This window comes from Ascidiella aspersa, chromosome 2 (genome assembly GCF_963924565.1).
Source record: "Ascidiella aspersa chromosome 2, kaAscAspe10.2, whole genome shotgun sequence".
Classification (NCBI taxonomy): Eukaryota; Metazoa; Chordata; class Ascidiacea; order Phlebobranchia; family Ascidiidae; genus Ascidiella; species Ascidiella aspersa.
In genome coordinates, this window is record NC_139448.1 from 27186116 (window position 1) to 27207761 (window position 21646).

General features: G+C 36.7%; 1 protein-coding gene across 2 annotated transcripts; it reads right to left on the reverse strand.

The window, feature by feature from the left end:
• Nucleotides 1-5288: 5288 nt before the first annotated feature.
• On the reverse strand, nucleotides 5289-21491 carry LOC146164617 (beta-mannosidase-like). Of its 2 annotated transcripts, none has more exons than XM_083381067.1 (18): nucleotides 21278-21491; nucleotides 20933-21133; nucleotides 20396-20562; nucleotides 19650-19777; nucleotides 19081-19265; nucleotides 18793-18902; nucleotides 16870-17022; nucleotides 15734-15923; nucleotides 14118-14271; nucleotides 13587-13776; nucleotides 13051-13270; nucleotides 12272-12416; nucleotides 10898-11178; nucleotides 10177-10287; nucleotides 8951-9050; nucleotides 8050-8199; nucleotides 7187-7334; nucleotides 5289-6458 (listed from the first exon to the last, which is right to left on the reverse strand). In XM_083381067.1, exons 1-18 carry the CDS (start codon nucleotides 21473-21475, stop codon nucleotides 6212-6214), a joined length of 3078 nt encoding a protein of 1025 aa, XP_083237193.1. In that variant the 5' UTR covers nucleotides 21476-21491; the 3' UTR covers nucleotides 5289-6211. The 2 variants fall into 2 exon arrangements, with proteins under 2 accessions (XP_083237193.1, XP_083237192.1); XM_083381066.1 differs by having other exon boundaries at nucleotides 5289-6482.
• Nucleotides 21492-21646: the final 155 nt, after the last annotated feature.

The window sequence follows — 21646 nt, forward strand, 5'->3', positions numbered from 1 at the left end:
ACATGTTAGTGCAGTGGTCGGCAAACTTTTTGTTGCGGCCCAAAGTAGTCTTTTCAGAGCTACTTGAAGGCGCACTACGTAAAGCCACTACGAAAACAGTGGCAGATTCAGGGGGATATTTGGTTTTAAGGTGAAATATTCTACGGTGCTTAATGACCAAAACACTGCCATGCTATATAAAACATTATATGAAAGAAATATACGCGCGAAGCGGGAAAAATTTGCGTTTACATAAAGTTAAAGTTGGCAAAAAATATAGTTTTACAGGCTCACAAGACCACATTTTGCACATGCTTGGTCTTTCCAATCTGAGCCAATTTAAAACATTATATGCCACACCAATTGTTAAAATAAAGTGCAATGAATGTATGGCTATCATGCGGCCAACAACTACGGTACATGATAAGACCAAGCTATTCAAAAATAACTCGTGGTTCACAGTTGGCCTACCACTGTGTTAGTGACTACCACAAAAAATTGATCTCACACGTACGTTGAACCGAACAATGCCACCTTAAAAGCGACAAATTTTCTCAGCTGTGGAAACTTATTTAGATCGAGATGTTCGCGGTAAAAAACTACTTAGCTGCGCAGAGAGAAATTTGTTTCTTTTTTTTACAACTAACATGAACATTGAAATTGAATATAAAAAAATTACATTTCAAATGAGCGAAAAACATCAAACGGACATGTTTAATATGCTTTCTTTACATGGCCACAAGTAGCTATTCTAAAGCATTTCAAGAACAAAAAAATTGCAGCGCTCAGTTCACTTTCACACAAAGTTGTGCACTTTCCGCAACAGCATCCAAAACACATTTTGTAGTTTTATTTTGTTAGCAGGTCACATTCTATTCTAATTCTAATAACTAAACTAAAAAATTACATGCTATATAAGGCGACCTAGACTAAGGAACAGTCGGGAAGTTTTAATATTTTAACAGTTACCTGAATGTTTAGTGGTGCGGGCCAAAAACCAAAGCACACCGCGGGCCACATATTTTGGTTCCGCGGGCCGCAGGTTGCACGCCCCTGTCTTAAACTATAGGACATATAGGTCTTTAAACTATATAAACGGCGCCATTGGTGCGCCGCTGTTTTGGCCGCGGACTGTTTGTTCCTGTTTGGGGTCAGGTGTGGGGTTAAAAATAGTGCTAGTGTTGAAATTATTAGGGGAGTTAGTGGTTAAGCTATGTGGTCAGATTTCGGGCTAGGTAAAAGGTTCATTATACCTTACTCTTGGCGTTTAGGTCTTATTTCGATTATTAGGTATTAGTCCTATTTTTTCCCTTAGGTAATAGTCCTACTTTTTATTTGTTTAATTTTTTACTTTAACTATGTTTTATTTCGAACTTGATGTTATTTTAATTTTGTAGATAAAAGCCAATAAATCGAGCACGAGCAATGTACAAATTAGGAAACCACAGTAATATCGGATCAGAGGCGATACTGACGTCGTCAGATCAGAATTTTTGCCAAAACTATGGGGTGTCGGTATTGGAATAAAATACATATTATAGCAGACATTCCTAGTGCAAATATATGTGCCTAATGCGTCATGTATTCTACATTAAAGTTTAGCCAATTTAAATGATATAAACGGCAATTTGTTTAAAAATTAACCCAAGTAGAATAGGAATCACATTTAGTACTTTTATGTTGTCTCACTGATGTCTAAGCAACAGCTTCAGAATTGCTGTTAGTATTATAGCTAAATTACTACATCGGAGGGAGCGCAAAGCATATGAAAATGACAAAAAATGGTGTAGTAGAAAAACGGTTAAGAATTACTGACCTTAGGTACTAAAACCTGCTTAAGTCAAGTCAAGTAATTTCACCAAATAACTTAAGTCAATTCATCAAGTTATTTAGAACCAGCATTCAATAGTTAAAACACTGATTTACATTTTCACTAAGGTACACTGATAGTCTGATACACTGCATCCACACACTTGTGTGCAAACATTTGCACACGTGACGTGTGTTTTTCGGATTTGAATGCCTTAAGTTAAACATTATTTTAGGCCTGTACATCAGGCACTTTTACGTTTATATGTCTATATGGACATACTTATGTTCTTTAAGCGACTATAAAACCCTTTCTGCTTACCAAATCAATTTTATCACACCTTTGGATTGTAATCTATGTTGTTCTTAAATTTAACCCAGAATAAACATACATAATATAAACTGTCATGCACTGTGTACAACTAATGCTGATGCAGTGTGTTAGGCCTAGAAAACCATTTCCAACAAGAAACATGTGTACGTACTGAGTATAGGTTTTCTTGCAAGACTATAACTTGCTATGTAACTTAAATAAAGTTTGCCCTACGCCTGTTTGCATAAGTCAAATTTAAACTATGTCAAACTAAACAATGCTCAGCATAGATTAAAAGTTGTCCTGCTAAATATACGTATATAAGACCTGACTTCCGGAAAAGGTACAAATATAGAAGATTCAACTAATTAAAACCAGCTAATGTTAAATATCTTCTTTTAAATCCCTGTGGTAAATCAGTGGCCACTGCTTTAACTTAAAACATCAAGATGGAAAATTACAAAGAGGAACTTGACTAACCAGTGGGGCGTTTCGAATGTAACAAAGGTCGAAAGGTAGGATCACAGGTGAAAATTAAACTTTTATTGACTTTTAGGGATGTGAACGTAGTAATTACAACGTCAAATTGGCCTGCTTTTAAAAAATAATTTCCGTGCTATTATATTACGTTTGTTATACATTACTAAGGCTGAATATTTTTTTTTTGTTTTGGGTTTTTTTTGTTTTGGGCGGTTTTTGATGCATTTAACTCTGGGTTCTTAAACTGGAGTCCATTGGATGGCCTAGGGGTCCGTGAACTAGTTTTGGGGCGAGTCCATGAAGGCAAGTTGAAATATTAGTGCATATTTAAGAAGTAGGCTAATCAATTTTTTAAAGAAAACAGTTTAATTAAAAATAAAACGTTTCATTCCATTTTACTAAAATCACCATCATATTAATCTAAAAGTCTATTTGATTTTGACGTCAATTATGACGTCATTTTTAAAAAAATTCTTGCCTACAGTGGTCCAAGCGTTCGCGTAGCAAAGAAAAATTTTTAGGGAACTGCGGTAAAAAAGTTCAAGAACCCCTGATTTAACTACATATACTAGCCTAGGCCAGTATTTCTCAAACTTTTACACCCCAGGGCGCACTTGTAAACTTTTCAAAACGTGGCGGCGCACCTGACGAGCGAGTCGACTGCTAACTTTGTTTGGATACTTTGTTTTTTCCTGGCAGTTTTTATTACATAAGGCTCCTGATTTTATTATCTATAAAGCAGCTTGCGGAGTCGGTTAAAAATGACCGACTCCAACTCCTAAGTCCGACTCCAGCCAAATGTGCGATTTCGTCAATTTCCGAGTCCGTCTGTAACCTTACAGCATTTATTTTACCCAGAATTTACATAACTAAATTAAGGTGGATTTTTCACAATCCCCTCAGGGGTGTCATATATCTCACTCAACCACAATACATTGCTGGAATTTCGCCTTTTCAATTGGCATTTGGCGGCATTACTCCGACTCCACATGCCTGCTATAAAATACGATGTGCTCAATAAGATAAAGAAAAATAAAAAAATAAAATAGGCCTTTCATGATGTAAATTATGAAAACACACGGTATGTTAGTTAGAGTTCGATGGAAACACAAAATAAGCCCCAAAAGCAACAACATCTAACTCGGAATAAATCCAAAATGTAACGGAATAAGACCTGCATGGACGAAATAACGCCAAAAAATGTAAAAAACAGAAGGTATGGGACGATTAAAAGACATCTTCTAGGCATCGGCCGTTTTGGTGTCGACGTTTGGGTGCCTTAGTTAAAAAAGCGCCGTTAGGGCGCCGCTGTTTTGGCACAGGATTGTTTGCCTCTGTTTAACGTTAGGCGCGAGCAATGGGTAGAATTAGAATTTGGGTTATGGTTAAAATTATTAGGGGAGTTAAGGTTGAAGTTATGGGTGTGGTTTGGGGTAAAGTAAAAGGTTGTTAAGGACATATTCTTGCCATTTAGGCCTTATTTGGACAAATTTAGGTCTTATTTTGATTTAAACGTTATTACGTGTAGCCTATTAGATATTAGTCCTATTTTGGTCTTACTCCGAACTGTTTTTTATGCCAAAGTTGATGTTGTTTTAATTGCGGTGTTTGTTTTAATTGCGGTTATGGCGGAAGCCCCGCTAGATATGTTGCAATAGTTCCTCTTTTTCTGTTAGCGAAGAGCCAACATCAACCATTGGGACTTCAATAAGGGCTACGAATCTAGCCATATTGCTCAGTGTTTATTCACAGAAAATAGTGACTAAAGTTTATTCTAAAATTATTCTCTAATTCTACAAATAATTTAATACCAAATATTATCGTTCGCTTTTATTTAACTTTTCACTTCATCTCACTTGGTTTGTTTTGTTGCCTTTCTACTTTTGCGTTTTTCACTTATTACCACTAATTGTTTTCCGCCTTTGTTGGGTGGGCAACAATAATACAGAATTTTTGTAACATTTTCTCGCGGCGCACCTGGCCATCTTCCACGGCGCACCGGTTGAGAAACGCTGCTATAGGCAGTTGCGGTAAAACGCCGTGGTTCGCGGTAAAACGCAGCAGTTGATCATAAAATGTTAACAAATAAAAATATTTAGTAGTACGTAACTTGTCATTATGTTTTTTGCTGCAGGCGTAAATGTTAAACGGCTCCGGCTCCAGAGCTCTCTTTTATCATAGGTTAGCTCCAGCTCCGGAGCTTATTGATACCACTGCTCCGGCTCCATTACGACAAAAACTGAGGTTTAAGGATGAACGCTTAATTTGCAATATCTAGCGTTTTAAAATATTCACAAACGAAACACCACAATGGTTAGTTAGAAAAGGTGCGCCAAAGAGGCAACAATTCTTAATTTGGTGAACGGTTGCTGTTAAATTATGAGAATTCAGCTATTAGTGGAAGGCTAGTCGCATAGCATCTTATTAAATACATCGGAGCCGGAGCTATTTTTTAAACAATTGGCTCCAGCTCCAGCTCCATTTAAATTTCACGTAGAGCTCCGGCTCCGTTAAAAATGCACGGCTCCGGGGCTCCGGCTCCAAAGCCCTGGTTGTAACCGAACGAAAATTGGGCGTTCAACGAAAGCTTGCAAAATAACACGGGGAATCACGGCCATGAACCCTGTGGGAAATTAAGTATAATTGTTTTTCTAATAATATTGGAGTAGAAAAAGTCCTATAAAAAGAACTATAATATACGCATATATAGCCATTTTATTGTATTTAGTCATACTAACATGATTTGCTAAAAACGATTGCATTAAATTACCTTAGTTTAAATTATATATTATTTTGAGAAAAACACAAAGGAAACATATTGCGAAAGCTGGTTCACAACGCAGCGTAAAAAAACAATTGAAACTGTAAAACGGGAAAATCGATTATAATAATACAGAGCTAAATTTGCGAAATTACCAACAAACTAACAAAAAATCGCGTACACCAAAGTGGTAGTTTTTCAACATTAAACAAAAAAAACTTAAAAATAAAACTAAGGTCAGCTTTACAGAAAAATAGTATTTATTATTTGTACACCTTTTGCATAAGCGAAAAAATTACACTGTGCTACAAAGGCATAATTACGTATGCAGCAAAAAATATATAAAGAAAATATAAGAAAAAAAAAAACGATTCGATATTAGATATCACGGTAGGCGAATAATTTGTAAACATTTTTGCAAAAATAACACAATTTTTTTGCATGAATAATTAAAAAAAATTAAATTATGTTGTTAAAAATTGCGCAGAAAGTAACAGCGTATGACATTCTCGGACTTTTTTGCAATTATTCGCCAAAATAACATGTAGTTTGACAACCCGATTTACGTAATAAATTTTCGACAACTTGCGTTAACATGTTTAAACAGGGACTGGTTTGTACGGTTGAAGCAATAAAGCAGTTAAAAACAAACTAGTGGACGGCCTATAGGAATGGCAAAGATGATGTAAAAACAAACGGACTGAAAATAGGCTCAACACTACTGTATTCAACAACAACAAAAAAGCTAAAAGAAAAAAAAACTTTCTAACCATAACAAGACAGGAATGCTATAATTTACTATACCGATTAAAATTATTAGCGAAAATCGTCCCTATAATCCCTCCTTCGCCCTTAAAAAACCCTCAACACTAAATCACGTAAAACCGGATCTCCGTTTTCTTGGCATTGTGCCCGTAACCGCGTTTCGACTGGATGAGGAAAGCGGCCGGCTTATCCAGTTCCCCTTCGTCCAGAACGCTGTCGTTTCGCGACGAAACCATCGAACTGTTGCTCTGTAACCGGCTTAGGGTGCGGCCATGATGGCTATCGGCGACGTCGTAGTTGTTGTTATTGCTGTTGTTCGTGAATTTTCCGGATCGCGACTTGACGACCCCGCTGTGCTTGTTCGGGGTGTTTAGCCTGACAGAGTATTTTTTCGTTTTTTTTTCAGTTTGGCAAGCAATTTTTACTTGGCAGCGGATACACACAGTTTTTGCTGACGAATCACACACAAGATAACATGTTCAGATAAGCAGAAAATAAACAATGTTGGTGCCTAATTTGGCCAAACTGGTTGTAGTTACTTCTTTTAAAAAAATAATTGCACAATTATCTTGTTTCAAGCCTGAAAAACCCGGAAGTCGAGGAATGTTCTACAGTTACCATTATGGTATAGTCAAATTGGACATTAGACAAGAAAAGCGCATTTAAGTCGTTTGTAAAATACCAAATTTCCAGTAAACACCGCCAACGTCGAATGTTTATTTTTTTATAATAGCAAACTATAACTGCCGAGCTTTGAAACATTCATTTAAAACAGGGGCTCTTAAACTTTTTTTTACCGCGGAACCCGGAAAATTTTAAGGACCGGTGACTTTCAGAAATTTGCTGTTTAAAAAAAAATGTGAAATGAAATGAAGTAAGTATATTCAGTGCAAAAACGTTTTATTTTTAACTAAAGCCTATTCTTTTCTTTGAAAAATAGATTGCTTAAATATACACTAATAGTTCAATTAGGCCTTCTTGGGCCCCCTAAAACTAGTCCACGTACCCCCAAGGAATCCATGGACCCCAGTTTAGGAACCCCTGATTTAAATGAAGTAATTGTATTAGTAAACCATTACCTGAGAACGAGACACGTGATCTGTACAGCTGCCAGGATGATAAACAGCAAGCCGACCACGGCGAAGGTTAGCTTGGCAGTGACGTCATCTAACCACGTTTCAGTGCTGATTATATCGGCTGGTGACGTCACTTCCAAATCGTCAGCAGCTGCGGAAAGAAGCACGGGCGTGAGTTGGTTTTGCACGGCCGCTAGTTTTATGAATGGAAATACACGCAAATGGAGTTAAAACTAAATAAGGTACCTTAGAACTATGCCAAGCAAAACTAGAATATAAAATATATAAAGAAACTTTATAGTCTGTCTTTTCTGCAGCGTTATATAAAGCAGTCCACTCCAACCAGTGGGTACCGGTGGGTCGCGAAGCATTTTTAAATGTAAAAGTTTTTTTCATTAGATCCGAGAAATGATTGCATTATTATTACGTAACATTTATGCAACAATATCACAAATACTTAACAATTAGATGTATTGTTTCGCATTTACTATTTCAGTACGTACGCCAGTAGTATAGATGCAGGTTCTATGTAACTTTGTTAGATTGGCCTTACATCATTGTAGTTCGCACAACAAAACTTGCATTAAAAGTGGGTCGCGAACTGGAAAAGGTTTGGAAACACTGATATAAAGCATTTGGAAAAAAGTAATTTAAATTAAGTGCATTTGATATGCACTATTCCATCGTGTTGGCATAACTATTAGTGTTTTGCGTTTTAATGATGAAATTTAACTTCACCTAATTATTTTAGGAATAAAGAACGTTTTTTCCCTAATCTATTTTTTTTCACTTCCAAAGGAAAGCTAGCTACTGTTAAAAACAGTGATACCTTTGAATCAATGAATAGCAAAATGAGGGCCACTTACTCGCATTAAGGTTCTTGTAAATGTCGGCCAGCGACTTTATTTGCAAACTGTCCTTTAGTTGTTCAGCATCAACCGGAGTTTTCTCCCAGGAGTGGAAGACGAGTTTTACAGTTGGCTCGTACATCACAAACCCGTTGCTCGTAAAGCGCCCTATAATAGAGCACAAAGCCGGGTACTGTCAACGCCTTTTTTTGCAAGAGCAGTGGTTTCCAACGTTTTTTGTCCCGTGCACCCTTTTAGATGATATTCAAATCTAATTCGCCCCTACAAATTTAGTTTGCTAAAATATCGTTTACATTGATATTTTAATTTAATGCTTAGAACAGAAATTAAACTCTCGATTAAAAACTCAATACCCTCTAATATTCCTATTTGTACTATTTATCATGAACTTTGGTGAAAAATATTTTATTTAAAGAATATATATAAAAATATAAGAGTCAATGCTTTTAACAATCAGGGGGAATCGATTTTATACGAGCAGTTCTTTTTTTCAGCTGATATATGGCAAATGCAACAATAACACATAGCAGAGACAACTAGTAAGAGATTTATATTATAACACAAATCCCCCATTCAAATTACAAAATTCCTCCCTAGTGGGGACCACTGCGCTAGAGCAATTAGCTTGTTAGGAGCATAATGGTCGGAGATTGCAATTAAACGTAGTAAAACATATCAAAGCCAAAAGAGAAGAGGGTGCCCTTGTACGCGATTTAAAGAAAACACTTTTAACATACAACGTTTGCACATTGTTACCAAAACTTTACGCGCTTTTAAAATTTTTTTTATCTTTATAGCATACTTAAAAATTACTTGTGAATATTTAAAACTAAAACGATATAAACTCAAAACAGGCAAGTAGGGGACATTTTGCGAACGCGGGTAAACCACCTCTCACCTTTGATCCCGATGGCTTCGATCCAAACAAAGAGGGCAGGAGCTGTTGTCACAAGATTGATCTGGAACATATTATCTCCAGCCGGAACAACGCTGCTGACCTGAGAGAAAATTAACATTTAAGTGTGTATAGATAGACAACAATTTACCATCGTACTGTTGCGCCCCCGCCGCGACCTGTGCACTGGGGCTTGGCCCCAGACCCCATACAGCTGCCCGGCGGGACGCAACCGCGCGAGTTCTTGTTGTTTGCAAAGGTTTCTGGTCAGATATGCTACCTGTCATAAACCACAACTAAAATTCCAATCAAAAGTATATTGTTACAACGAATTAAAACGATATCAAATAGCATTAGTGAACGTTATTTTCAAGTTAATGTGAGACAGACAGCCACCGCCTATTGCAGCGACTGTCGGCTAAAACTTCGCAAAAGACTTCTCTAGAGAAAAAGCTCAAAGCCGCTAAGAAACGACATGTATATAGCCAATACGTAGGAAGAAAAAGAACACGAAAGTTACGTCATAATTGGTCAATAAGACTGGCCGGCACTCTAAAACATGGCTAGGCATTACAGCGGCCATTCTAAGGCCAAATTGCAGCGGGAGTCAGACGCCAGCAAAACAAGTGGCTTGTTTTGCAGAACGTGAGAACACCGCCCGCAAGACTGACAGTTATAGATTACGAGATTAAAGGTTACCAGTCAAGTTTGAAACGAGGCGAACTAAAGCAGAAAAACTTAGGAATTTTACACCCAACAATACGGACAACTTTACATCATCAAATATTATATTTTATAACTGAAGAACATATTTGGCAAACGAAAGCTGAAACGCGTAATCTAAAACCCTATTTATCACATCGTAAAATCACTTAATGAACTCTAAGATTTGGCTTATGGCAGTTAATCAATTTGGGTGTTTAAGTGTTGAAAAACACTTAACACGTACAACACTTATATACTAACAATTACTACTGTAAAATACCAATTTTAATACAATAGGTAAACGTTACAAACTACCCCGGATGACTTTGGGCAGGACAAGGCGGGTAAAATAACTAGCCTGTGGTGAGGTTCGAACTCATGACCTCGGCCAAACCGGGGCGTTTCATGTTAGAAAATTTAAAGATGATTAAGATTAAGGATAGGATTTCGCAAATGGTACGAAATGCCTATTTAACCATACCCCAAAAGCAACGCTTAAATCGATTTGTTTCTTAAACACAAACCTGTATGTGCGGTTTCTTGAGGCCCTGTATTTCCTTGAAGTTAAGTGGAAAGAGGAAGGCAGGAGTGACGTCTTGGTTGTTTTGCAGCGACACTGTGATGTAGCACAGGTTCTAAACAGGCGAAAGCATTTGTGATTATTACAGAGCCTTAACATAAACAGGTTACCAAAACGACGACAACGTCATTAATCGGTCAGAATAATTGTTCGCGTATAGTATTTTAATCTTACTACTTAAATACTGAAACATTCACACACGTGCGTACAACTGCATTTGACTTGTACTTAAATCCTTGGATGAACAGTTGATTTCAGTTTTCATACATACATATTATTAAAGTTGATAAAAATACCAAATAGTGGTCCATGGTAACCAATGTGGTACCTTGTATAAAGAGTATCCATCACTGGTATAAATGGTCCGAAAATGATTAATAATTTAATTTATAATTTATCTTTAAAACACGAACTAGAAATCATTAAAAAATGACGCGCTATTTAAGAAAGGACACGCAACAAAACGTAATCTCAAGGGTTCGCTTCTCGAACAAAAAACAAATATGCAGTAACAATTCCGTTAGCGCGACAATATTACTTGGCACGGAAAGGATGAAAAATTCGCAAACCAATAAACAATAGGGGGCACAGCCAATTAATCATTTTTCACATACAGAAATTAAAACCAATAGCACGGCGGCATTGTAGCTAAAGCGGTCGCGAACCTGATAGGGGCAGTTGCCGTAATGGAGAATCGAACCGATGCTTTCAACCAGCAGCTTGGAGGATCGGTGCGCCGGGATGCTGGCGTTCGAGGTGTAGCTGCCCAGGACTCCGAATTGCTCCCAGGAGCGCACAGAGACGAGGAGAGAATCGTCGGCGTCTTGGTCGAGGTCGGAGGCGGCGTAGACCGTTAGTTGAGTGTCGTCGTCGTACGCGATAAGAGCGAGCGGCGCGAAAAAGTCGAGCGCGAAGTAGTGCAGCATCTTCCACTTGCCTCCGTACTCTGTGCATTGTTTTAGGTACATGTAAAATGGATACAGGGAATACGGTTAGTGTATTGGAACACAGTATACGTTGTTTTTTTTAGGCAGAACAGTTAATGATAAAGACCAGTGCTCTTCAAACTTTTTTCCATGGTGCACCCTTAAGATGTTGTGGTGAACTCATGCACCCTATTTATTTTAAAGGAAAATCTAGGTGAAAAGACATATGGAATTCACCTTTCAGATATTAATACTCAACAAAATTACTAAAAGTTAAAAAAAAACGAGGAATATCTTATTTAAGGAATTTTTTGTTGTTGCATGTCGAGAGGGCATATGCCCATTTAAGTTGTCATGGATTGCTATTTGTGATTATATTTTTCCTAAATCCACACAATAACCATCCCGAACCGGAACCAAACAGGTCATTGATTTCGGAAAGGATATGTTGCCCATTTTAATTATGGAAATATCAGAAAAATCGCGCTTTGTGTTAATAATGTTTTATTTTCTGCGCATTGTTTTAGGTCAGTGGTTCGCAACCTTTTACGGCCTGTGGCACCCCAAAGAAAACATAAAAAGGTTGCAGCACTCCTATTAAAATTTTCGTTGAGTAACCCACCATAATTTCAAGTGGTTTACTATAAATAAACGAAACTGGAACAATACAAATAAACTCTGAGCACTGTAGGAATTATGTTTTGTTTTACTCTATCATACACAAAGAGCGAAAGGCTTCGCAATAATAGCAAAAATAAAATTCCTAAAGATTCCAAAATATCTCGCGGCACCCTTGAGCATTAGAAACCGCAGCGCCCTGGTGTGCCATTTTTAATGCTAAAGGGCGCCGATAGGTATTTGGGAATTGGTAAGCTTCTTGATGCAACTATTTTTGTACGGTTAAACACCATTATATGAATTGACATTTCGTACATGTTTTAAGTTAATGGTGGTGCTCCAGTTGCATTTATAGCACCATTTCGGTATAATAATACAACGAAAATCCCAGTGGGGTGTCGAAAATCAATTTTTGTTTTGAGGTGTGCCGTAAGCAATAAAAGGTGGAGAGTTACTGATATAAAGAATACAGGCCTACAGGGGTTCTATACTTACCGGTCGACGACCAAGTGGGAGCTTGCCAAATGTCGTTTAGCTGCCAGTAGAGGGCGCCCATGGTGTGACCGGCGCCGTCCACAATCTCATTCCGACTGCGTCTGTAGAACTCGGTCTGCGCCTTGTAGCAGAGAGACTGCATCACCTGCCAACAGAAACACCTATCGTGGCTTCTATTCAATAAGTCGTTTATGGAAAATTTTGCCTCCCTCTTCGAACAATGTCTTTTTTATAGCCACAACGCTCATGTGCTTTCTCTGTTAATCTTTAATGTAAAATGATATGAATTATACAGCAAGGGCTTTGTGAAATAATAAAATCAGTGTAAAGAGAGCTTAAAATGTAAATGGATGCTAGTAGGGTGTCTTATCACTGAGCACCCTTCTCACCCCTATAGCTTGAAAAAAAAGCATTTCAGCATAATAGTTGAGGCTTATCATTTGTATTAATTGCCAAGGCCTGCTGAGAAGTATGTATTTATTTAGTTATACGTGCGTATAAAACAACTAAATTGGAGTCTTACTTCTAACTAGATGGTTTGGGTATAACTTTTTGTTATTTGAATATAAGAGACGGGCCGCATGAAATATGGACTGTTCAACGGTTAATGTAAATTGTGAGAGAAATTTAACAGACAATAAAATGTATTGTATAAGACAGACTCCTGCTTAAAATCACATGAATATTTAAACTGTTGAATACAAACAATGCCCTAACGGCTAACGTATCGGTTTCAATCTGATTTTATAACGCGTTATTTAGTCACGTATATATCTTACCTGAGTTAGGTAGAGCGTATCCTGAAAGACTTGCGTGCTGTTGCCCACGTCTGGCATGGCGAAATGCATTTTGATCTGGACAGCCATTTGCTGGTTGCCGTCGCCGTGGTGCTGCCGGTGGCTCGACCAATCGGAGTCCAGCGTCCAATCACGTGCCTCGCTGACGTGTTCTATCGCTTCGAATGATGGCCACGACTGAAATCCGTACTCAGATGCAAACCTTAAAGGCGATTTAAAGGAGTTGTATAAATCAGTTATTCCAATAACTGATTGGACAGCGATTATTGTATTTCAACATGAACAACAAATGCCTTAAAAATTGCCGTATTTAAGCGAAAAATTAAAATTATAGACCTAACTCCAAGCCTTGTCATGGCTTTGTCATACACAGTGGGCTTGTTTTCTATTACTTTCAGTCAAACGGTCAAAGGTCACTTAGCACATGGGGCCTAGAAATTGTAGTTGTACTTATGGTTACGGCAGTTGGTGTTACTACCTTGTCGCGGTAGGAGCATTAACTTACGACGTGATTATACCTAGTTTTAGGAAACTTGGTCCAATCCAAACAGTCGTCCTTGTAGTTATAGTAGTGGACGTCGCCGTACTGGACACTGTACGGGTTGGTCGCTACCCAGCCCTCATCCGCCGATTCTGCCGCATTGGTCGGACTGGATGACAGGAAGGGTCGGGAGTCGTCCAACGAAAGCACCAGGGTTCGAATGGTATCTTATGTTAAACAAAGGCACAAAAAACACATTTAAAAGCCAAAGTCTAATATTTCATCGTGAAAACTCAAATTAATAGTATTAGAAAAATGAAGAACTCTCCATCTTTGCAAGCACACGATAGGTATTTTTTGTTATTACTAACCCGACGTGATTTCTGAGAGCATTTTTCGTATAAAATATGACTTTGAAAAAATTTTAGTTTCAAACCCACGTTAGTTTTCTACTGAAATTAGTTTTCGACTGAAACGTAGATTGAATTTTTAAACCTTGGAAAAGCAGTTTACGTTCCAGAAACACAACAAGTGTTTACTATAAGTATAATATTTCTTGTAAATTTACCAATATACAACTTAACGTAATCCTTCTTGTATCTGTCGAAGTGGTCGGTTGTGTTGTACCAATTTGTGGCCAGCGCAGCCTCGTTTTCGTTGTTTCCAGCCCAGGCCACTATCGAGGCGTGGTGTTTTAAGCGCCATATTTGGTCGGTGAGTTCCTGCAAATATGCGTAAGTTCAATAAGTTATCATTGTTGTAAACAAGTCGTTTGGAAAAATTATTTGTACTTAAAGCAAGTGAAGCCCGAGATCAAGTAATTGTTATAGCACGTAGGATAAATTTTAACAAAAATAAATAAAATTTTCAAGTTGATTCATCGTCTAATTCAGTGCTTCCCAACCAGTGGGTCGCGAAGCATTTCTAACTGTTACAGTTTTCTATCAGATTGGGCAATTATTGCATTATCATTGCGTAACGTTTGTAACACATTACGTAACAATTAGATGTGTTTTGTCGCATTAAATATTTTAGTACGTATGTCAGTAATCATGCAGGTTTTATGTAACCGTTAATCTTATTTCCAATAAGTTGCATTTTAAATTTTTGCTAAACAATTTGTTCATATCTCATTGTGGATCGTTCAATAAAACTTGTATTAAAAGTGGGTCGCGAACTGAAAAAGGTTGGGAAGCACTGGCCTAGTAGTTGGCTTAATTCTGAATTCAAATCATTTCACTGAAAAGTTAAATCAGCTTAAGGAAAATTATACAGAAAACTTGAATCAAAGGAAGGTATTTAAAACCGGGTTTAAGAACCCCCTTTCATAGTTAAAGTTACAACAATGGTTAGATTCACTAAAAAAGTTTGCAACAATTACAACGGCCAATCAGTTAAACAAATATTAACATGGTAAACAGCGCACCGTAGTGTTCATTTCTCTCGCTGGTTTAAATTGCAATTCAGCATATTTTAGAATTGCGATTTACGTTAACTCGAGTACGAAGGTCAGCGTAATGATAGCTCCTGCGAGCGTATTGTAAACAAAATATTAATTATTTTACGCCAACACTGATTGATATTTACATATCAAAATGTTGATTGCAAATATGCACTTTCGGGGTGCTGGTAAGATGCTTTTTATCCCTGACTAGGGACGAAAAAAGTAGGAATGTGACAATTTTTCAGATACTGAATAAGAAATTTAATTGCACAATTGCTCGTTATTGCACAATTACCTATTGAGTATTGGGTTGTTGAATAAGTAATAATTGAACCTTATTCGGAAAACATATTTTGACAAACCATCAATTACTAAAAACTATTTTAATGCGTTTTAAATCTGCATGGCACAGTTTTGTAACAAAAATCTTGATTCAACATTCCTAAAAACAAAACGCATTTAAAAAAATAACTATAAGACGGTTAATATACGACTGTAACTTCAACATTTACTTGGAAACTGTCGGGTAATGCGAAATGGCAATAGTCGTGCCAATTTTGTAATAACTCTTAAGTAAAAAAAGCCTATTGGCACATACAGTATATATAGATATCTGAATGTATCTAGACACTGGTAAGAAATGCTGAGCTAAGAATATAAGTGGGCTCGATAATGATGCCGAGTTCGAGTTCCCGTGACCTTTCGCAGTAACCAACCAAAGATAAAACAAATCTAGATACCTGGGTGACGTTGTCAAGAAACTCGTGCGAAGTCGGGTAGAGGGCGCAGGCGAACATAAAGTCCTGCCAGATCATAATGCCCAGCTCGTCTGCCAGTTGGTAGAAGCGGTCGTCCTCGTATATGCCGCCTCCCCATACGCGCAGCATGTTCATGTTCGCCGCGTGGGCCGATGTCAGCAAGTTCTCGTACCTTGGTTATACAGCGATGTTGTTTATTTGAAGTGTGTGTGGCCTGTGTAAGGTTGCGTCAAGATATTTCGTTTTTTTTTGTAACGCAGTAACAGTGCATCAAACAACAAACGAATACCATAAGCAGATTTAACTAGGACTTCATTTTATTTTGACTTCATTTTATTTTTATTATTCGATTTAACTATGACTTTATTTTTATTTTTTACTGACAGGCAGAGTAACTAACAGGCAGCCTTGGATAACTAGAAAATTCTAGTTTTCTAATTCTATGAATTAGAGCAAAATGCAACTAATTCTAATTCTAATTCTTGTTCTAATCTAATTCGGATTTTACCAAAAATGCTACTTTGTCCAACGGAATTTTTATTTTCTCAGTCGAAAACAAACAATTTGAAAAAAAAACTTATGGTCGAAACGATTTGTTCGGATTAACTTTACACCCTAAATGCCAAAACCTTAAAAAATAGCAGAGAAATATTTGCAATTTACAATATGAATAGAACAAATCTGATATAAACTAAGTTGATGGTGAATAATTTAATGTACATCTAGTTTAAATTCCAGTTTATACTTAGTTTTTTTCAAGAATTCAGTAATTCTAAAATAAATTAATTCGAGAAAACTCAAAATGATCTAATTCTAATTCTAATCTAGTTTTAAAAAACCGAAAAAAATTAATTTTAATTCTAATCGAATTGTAAAGCTAAAATAAATCTAGTTGTCAAGTGTGCTAACAGGGGGTTCCTTTCTTTGTTCTGATATCATTTAAAACCGATTCAAATTACTAGGCCTACGAGGGGTCCAGCGCACAGCTGATTATCTTTATACAATTTGAAGCTTTTCCATTTATTTTAAATGCTTTTGCTGGGAGCGATTAAATAGTAAGTTAACTTTTTATTAATTGATAACAAATTAACAGAGAGGTGGCAATACACAAAATTCACCTTTCGTATGTGATACGATTTTTAAACGCGTCGGCCGGAATCCAGTTGGCCCCCTTTGCCCACACGATGGCGCCGTTGATCCTAAAATAGAAGCTTAAACCCGGAGAGCCTTCGATTTTCTCCTGAACCAGTTCAACCTTCCGAAATCCAAACCTTTATGACAAAATAATTGACTGTTTTAAAACATTTTTATTACCTTTTTAATCTTCCTTATCGGCACGCATAATTTAAGATTGTGTTAAAAATGTGCTTGTGCTACTTGTGCTGTTCCGACGATGATGACAAGCAATTGCGATAATTTGCAAATCAATCTTAACTTTGCGTGCTTAAAACAAACTGTAATGATTTTTCATGCTATGGCACTGATCACTATTGTTTTTTATGTTGTATCAGAACCGTTAAAATTTACTGAAGCCGTGTTCATAGCCCCTAAACTAAATTATCGCAATTGTATGCATGACTGTAAAAAATCAAATTAAATACTGCGCTTTTGTAAAACTATCATAAAGTTTTGCAAAATCTGTTGGAGAAACAGCCCAAAGTCTTCAAACTAAATTATTGCAATTATTTCCGTTAACTTAAAGAATTTAAACTATATTTTTCTTCTTCGGAGAAATCACATATGCATAGAGTTTTGCATATCATGTAAATAGCTAATTTTAGAGGCCAGCCAACCCGAATATATTAAACACGCCAATCTTGTTGCTCACCTGACACTCAACCGAAATCACGCCATCTGATTGATTGTCACTACTCACGTTCGAGGACATTACAAAAAATTGAAACTGGAATACGTCTGTGTTTTAAATGCCACGCCAGTCGGTTGAAAAACGCTTTGTTATACTTCGCATCAGGGTCAGAATATTTTGTTTCTTTCATAAGCTAGGCATAAACCTAATTCATATCCGCTTGACACTGTTATTGTCAAGCTTTTTTCCAAGTCAAGACTCTTAAGCTCACAGTTTTGTTAAAACAGTGTACAATTGAAAAAACAAGTAGTCCATCTATTTTTTTTATCATGTTAAGTTAAGGCAGGGGTTCTTAAACTTTTTTTTACCGCGGACCCCTAAACATTTTTTTGCCTCACGTCGACCACGGTAGGTAAAAGATTTAAAAAAATGACGTCATAAATTAACGTCATAATGCAAATAGACGTTATAAATCAGCTGATTTCAGTCTAAAAACTGAGAAAGTGAAATGAAGTCTAAATACAGTTAAGTCACTGTTTTCAAATGACTTGAATTGATCAAACAAATTACTTGACTTGGGCTTAGGCTTTTTTGGCAAATGCATTACCTTTACGGTTGTCAATTAAAAACGTTTTTTTTGTAAAAAAATGGGTTATTTACCTCAATTTCTAGACATAAAAAAGTTTGACTGTTAGTTGTTTCGTTCTATATGTTTGCTATGTAAAACAATTTTTTTTCTGGCGTCTCGCGAATCCCAGTAATGTATATGGTGTATGTCTTTGTCATTTCGTTTAAATCGGTTAAGCCAAAGGCGCGGTGTCTCCAATAGGAGCCGTGAAACAGACCCGTATTTTGACGTAACTTTGTGGCTTCATCGCTCATTTTTTTATGGCTTCCACAAACTAAAATCTGGATCCGCCACTGACTGTACATTGTGATTACTACTGGCACAATCATCGCCTTCGTTACAGTGTAGTAAAGGTTTGCAAATCTTAACAAATTGAAAAATTACCGCCCCCCCCTCCAAATAAAATTCTTAGACCCAGCCCCTCAGATACAGTCACATGTTGTTTTAAACTTAAAGAAAACGTCTGTTTATAAAAACATATTACACATGCGAAGTTGGATTAATGGAAAGTGCTACAATGAAACTTGGGTATTATTTGCTTGCTTAAAAAGAAGGGGTTAACTTGATGAGTCAACCACTGATATATTTATTGCATAATTTACTAACCTAAAATGTTTGCTACTCTTGGCAAGACTTGTTGCCGAAATAAATTCCACCGAAATGTTGTAAAGAACAGGAGATCCATACCCATTTGGCCACCATGGCTTGAACGGAACCTGAATATATGCAAAATGAAGAATACATTTAACATAAACAGTAAACACAGTTACCCATTTTAAAACGTTGATTTTTATTTTCAAGTTAAATTTATTATTTGATTGACCCCAATAATTTGGCACAGAATAAGTATATATATAAAAAAATATAATTTTTACCGGTTTTAGAAAATATTACCTTGGTCATGTCAATAGCCAAGTGAAGGTAACTATCTCCATGTGAGGTATTTGTCATCGTTACATTGCTGAAATGTGTATTGACCCCAAGTTCTTCTATTGTAACTGTCACATTGCCACTATTTGAAGGCTTTTTACTGTTGTCCGCAACTTGAAACTTTAGGTCAAATACCAGTTGTTTTTTGTCTAAATAAATGTAAGGATAAATTAGTTGTTAATATTATATAAATTTAATTTGGCAAAAAATAAAAAATACAGGCAAAAAAATGAAAATAAATTCTTTTACAAATCATAAGGCATATGTAATACACAGCCAAAATTTGGTGCTAGAAGCAGACATTTAAAGGGAAAGCTATAAGTCAAATTTAGGCTAAGACGGATAGAACCTCCATAGCCTTATAGTTAAAGTAGTAAAACATTCAGGTTGATTGTAATAATTTTGTTGGGTGTATTTCCTTAAATCTAGTACAAACGCTAAAATTTTACTTTTTAATTTTATTTAACAACTAAAATACACATTAAAATTTCCCTAGAAAAAGTGCAACCATGTATATCCAAATCCAAACATACCCCAGTCAAAAGCAGCTGAAGCGTGTGACAAGAATGGACTGGAGTAGGCTTCCAGGTAGACAGGCATCCAAATACCCTGAGTTGCAAATGCTGGACCCCAGTCCCAGCTGAATGAACATTGCTCCTTTCTGCAAATTGTAATAGGCTATGTGTTAGGACTCCAGCCATAACACAGAAATAAGAGCAACATCAACATTGGACTAAAACACAGTTCGGAATAAGACCAAAATAGGACCAATACCAATACCGTCTAAATTGGAAAAGTCATGAACAATTTGAAATAAGACATAAATGGCCAGAATCAGGCCTAAACAACACTTTAACTAACCCCAAACCCCATTTCTAAGTACATTACTCCCCTAATAATTTCAACCCTAACCTTTTTTCTAACCCCACAAAAAACCTAAAACAGAGCACAAAAATCCTGTGCCAAAACAGCGGTGCCCCAATGGTACCATTCAAACTAGGGCCCATACATCGACACCCCCGATAGTCCCATACCATCTCCAAACATTTTAGCCTTATTCCAACAGGTTTATGTTTTTTTCAGGCGATTAAGTTCTTATTCTGTTGTGGATATTAGGACATATTTGTCTTTATTATGTTGTTGGACCTAATACTATGGTTTTACAGATTTTTCTGTTTTAGGTATCATTGCTCTTTAGGTCTTATTGTGTGTTACCATGAAAATCTTTGTTAATGTGCATCAGAATACAACAAAGGCAAGAGTGGAAACAAACATAAACCTTATAAGATTAACATGGCAAATTCCCTGCTGTACATCCGGTGGGCAGTTAGGTGGGATAGAGTAAGGCTGCTTCATAACTTGGTTGCTTGCAACTGTAATTGCAGACTCAAAAGCAACTTCCAGCATGTTGTATGTTGGCTGGAGAATTCCACTCACATTAAACCGCTGCACAAAACAAAAAACTTGTAATTATACTAAATCACAGTGCTGTAATGACTTAAGTAAATGTCTCGACTTAGGTGCAATTAAAGCACTGATTTTAAATGACTTGGGTTGGAATAAAGTGTTTTCATTAAGCAATTTTCATTATAAAATTGGACCATTTATCTTCATTTTGCACATTGAACAATTTGCTTGCTACATGTTGTGTTTTTGTTGTTTTTTACTTGAGTTTGTTATTAATTTAAAATGACTTGACTTAAGTTATTCACAAATGACTTGACTGGGATTTAGGTTATAGGTCAATTCATTAAAAAATACTCAATGGTATGCGACCAGAAAAGTTGAGAATCATTGTTTTAAAGCATAAACTTACATAGGCAACAAACATATCATGAGTCCTGCCAATAAGCTTTCCATTTAAGGATACATTTGCAAAAGTGTCCACACCCTCAAAGACAAGCCAGTGCTCCTGTGCTGAAAGAAACTCCCCAGAAACACCAAATGTCCTGGAGTATTTCCAAGAACTTTGTGCTATCCACCTTAAATTGAGGTCATTGAAACCATAGTACGGATCCTGTCGGATAAAATGGTCAAAAAACTAATAAATGTTTTGGTAAGAATAGGCGGTGATAGTTTTGGTGTATTGAATACTTGGCAGCAATGCACATCATTACTTACTTAGACAGCAAGTATACACATTTAAATTAAAAATCCATACTTGTGTTGGGCTTTTTCCTTGCATCCAGTCGGTATGTACACATCCAGGAACATTGGTGTTCTGAAGTTGAATGACAACATTCGAGGATGGCTTTGTACCCACTGCAGTCCATGTTGTGCCACCTAAATCCTGGCGGATTAAACTTCCCTCGCTTGTAGCTTTACAAAGCAAAATATAAGCTAAATACAGCCAGATCATATTTATATACAGCTTCACATCTGTTTAATTGAAACATAGGATAATTCCAAGTACAAAACAACACAAATAGAAGGTGTATGTACAATCAGACATCGTTGATTTTGTTATAGAGGTAACGATGGCTTAACATAACACAGCAGGCTACAGGCATATTTGACAACTTGCTATAGA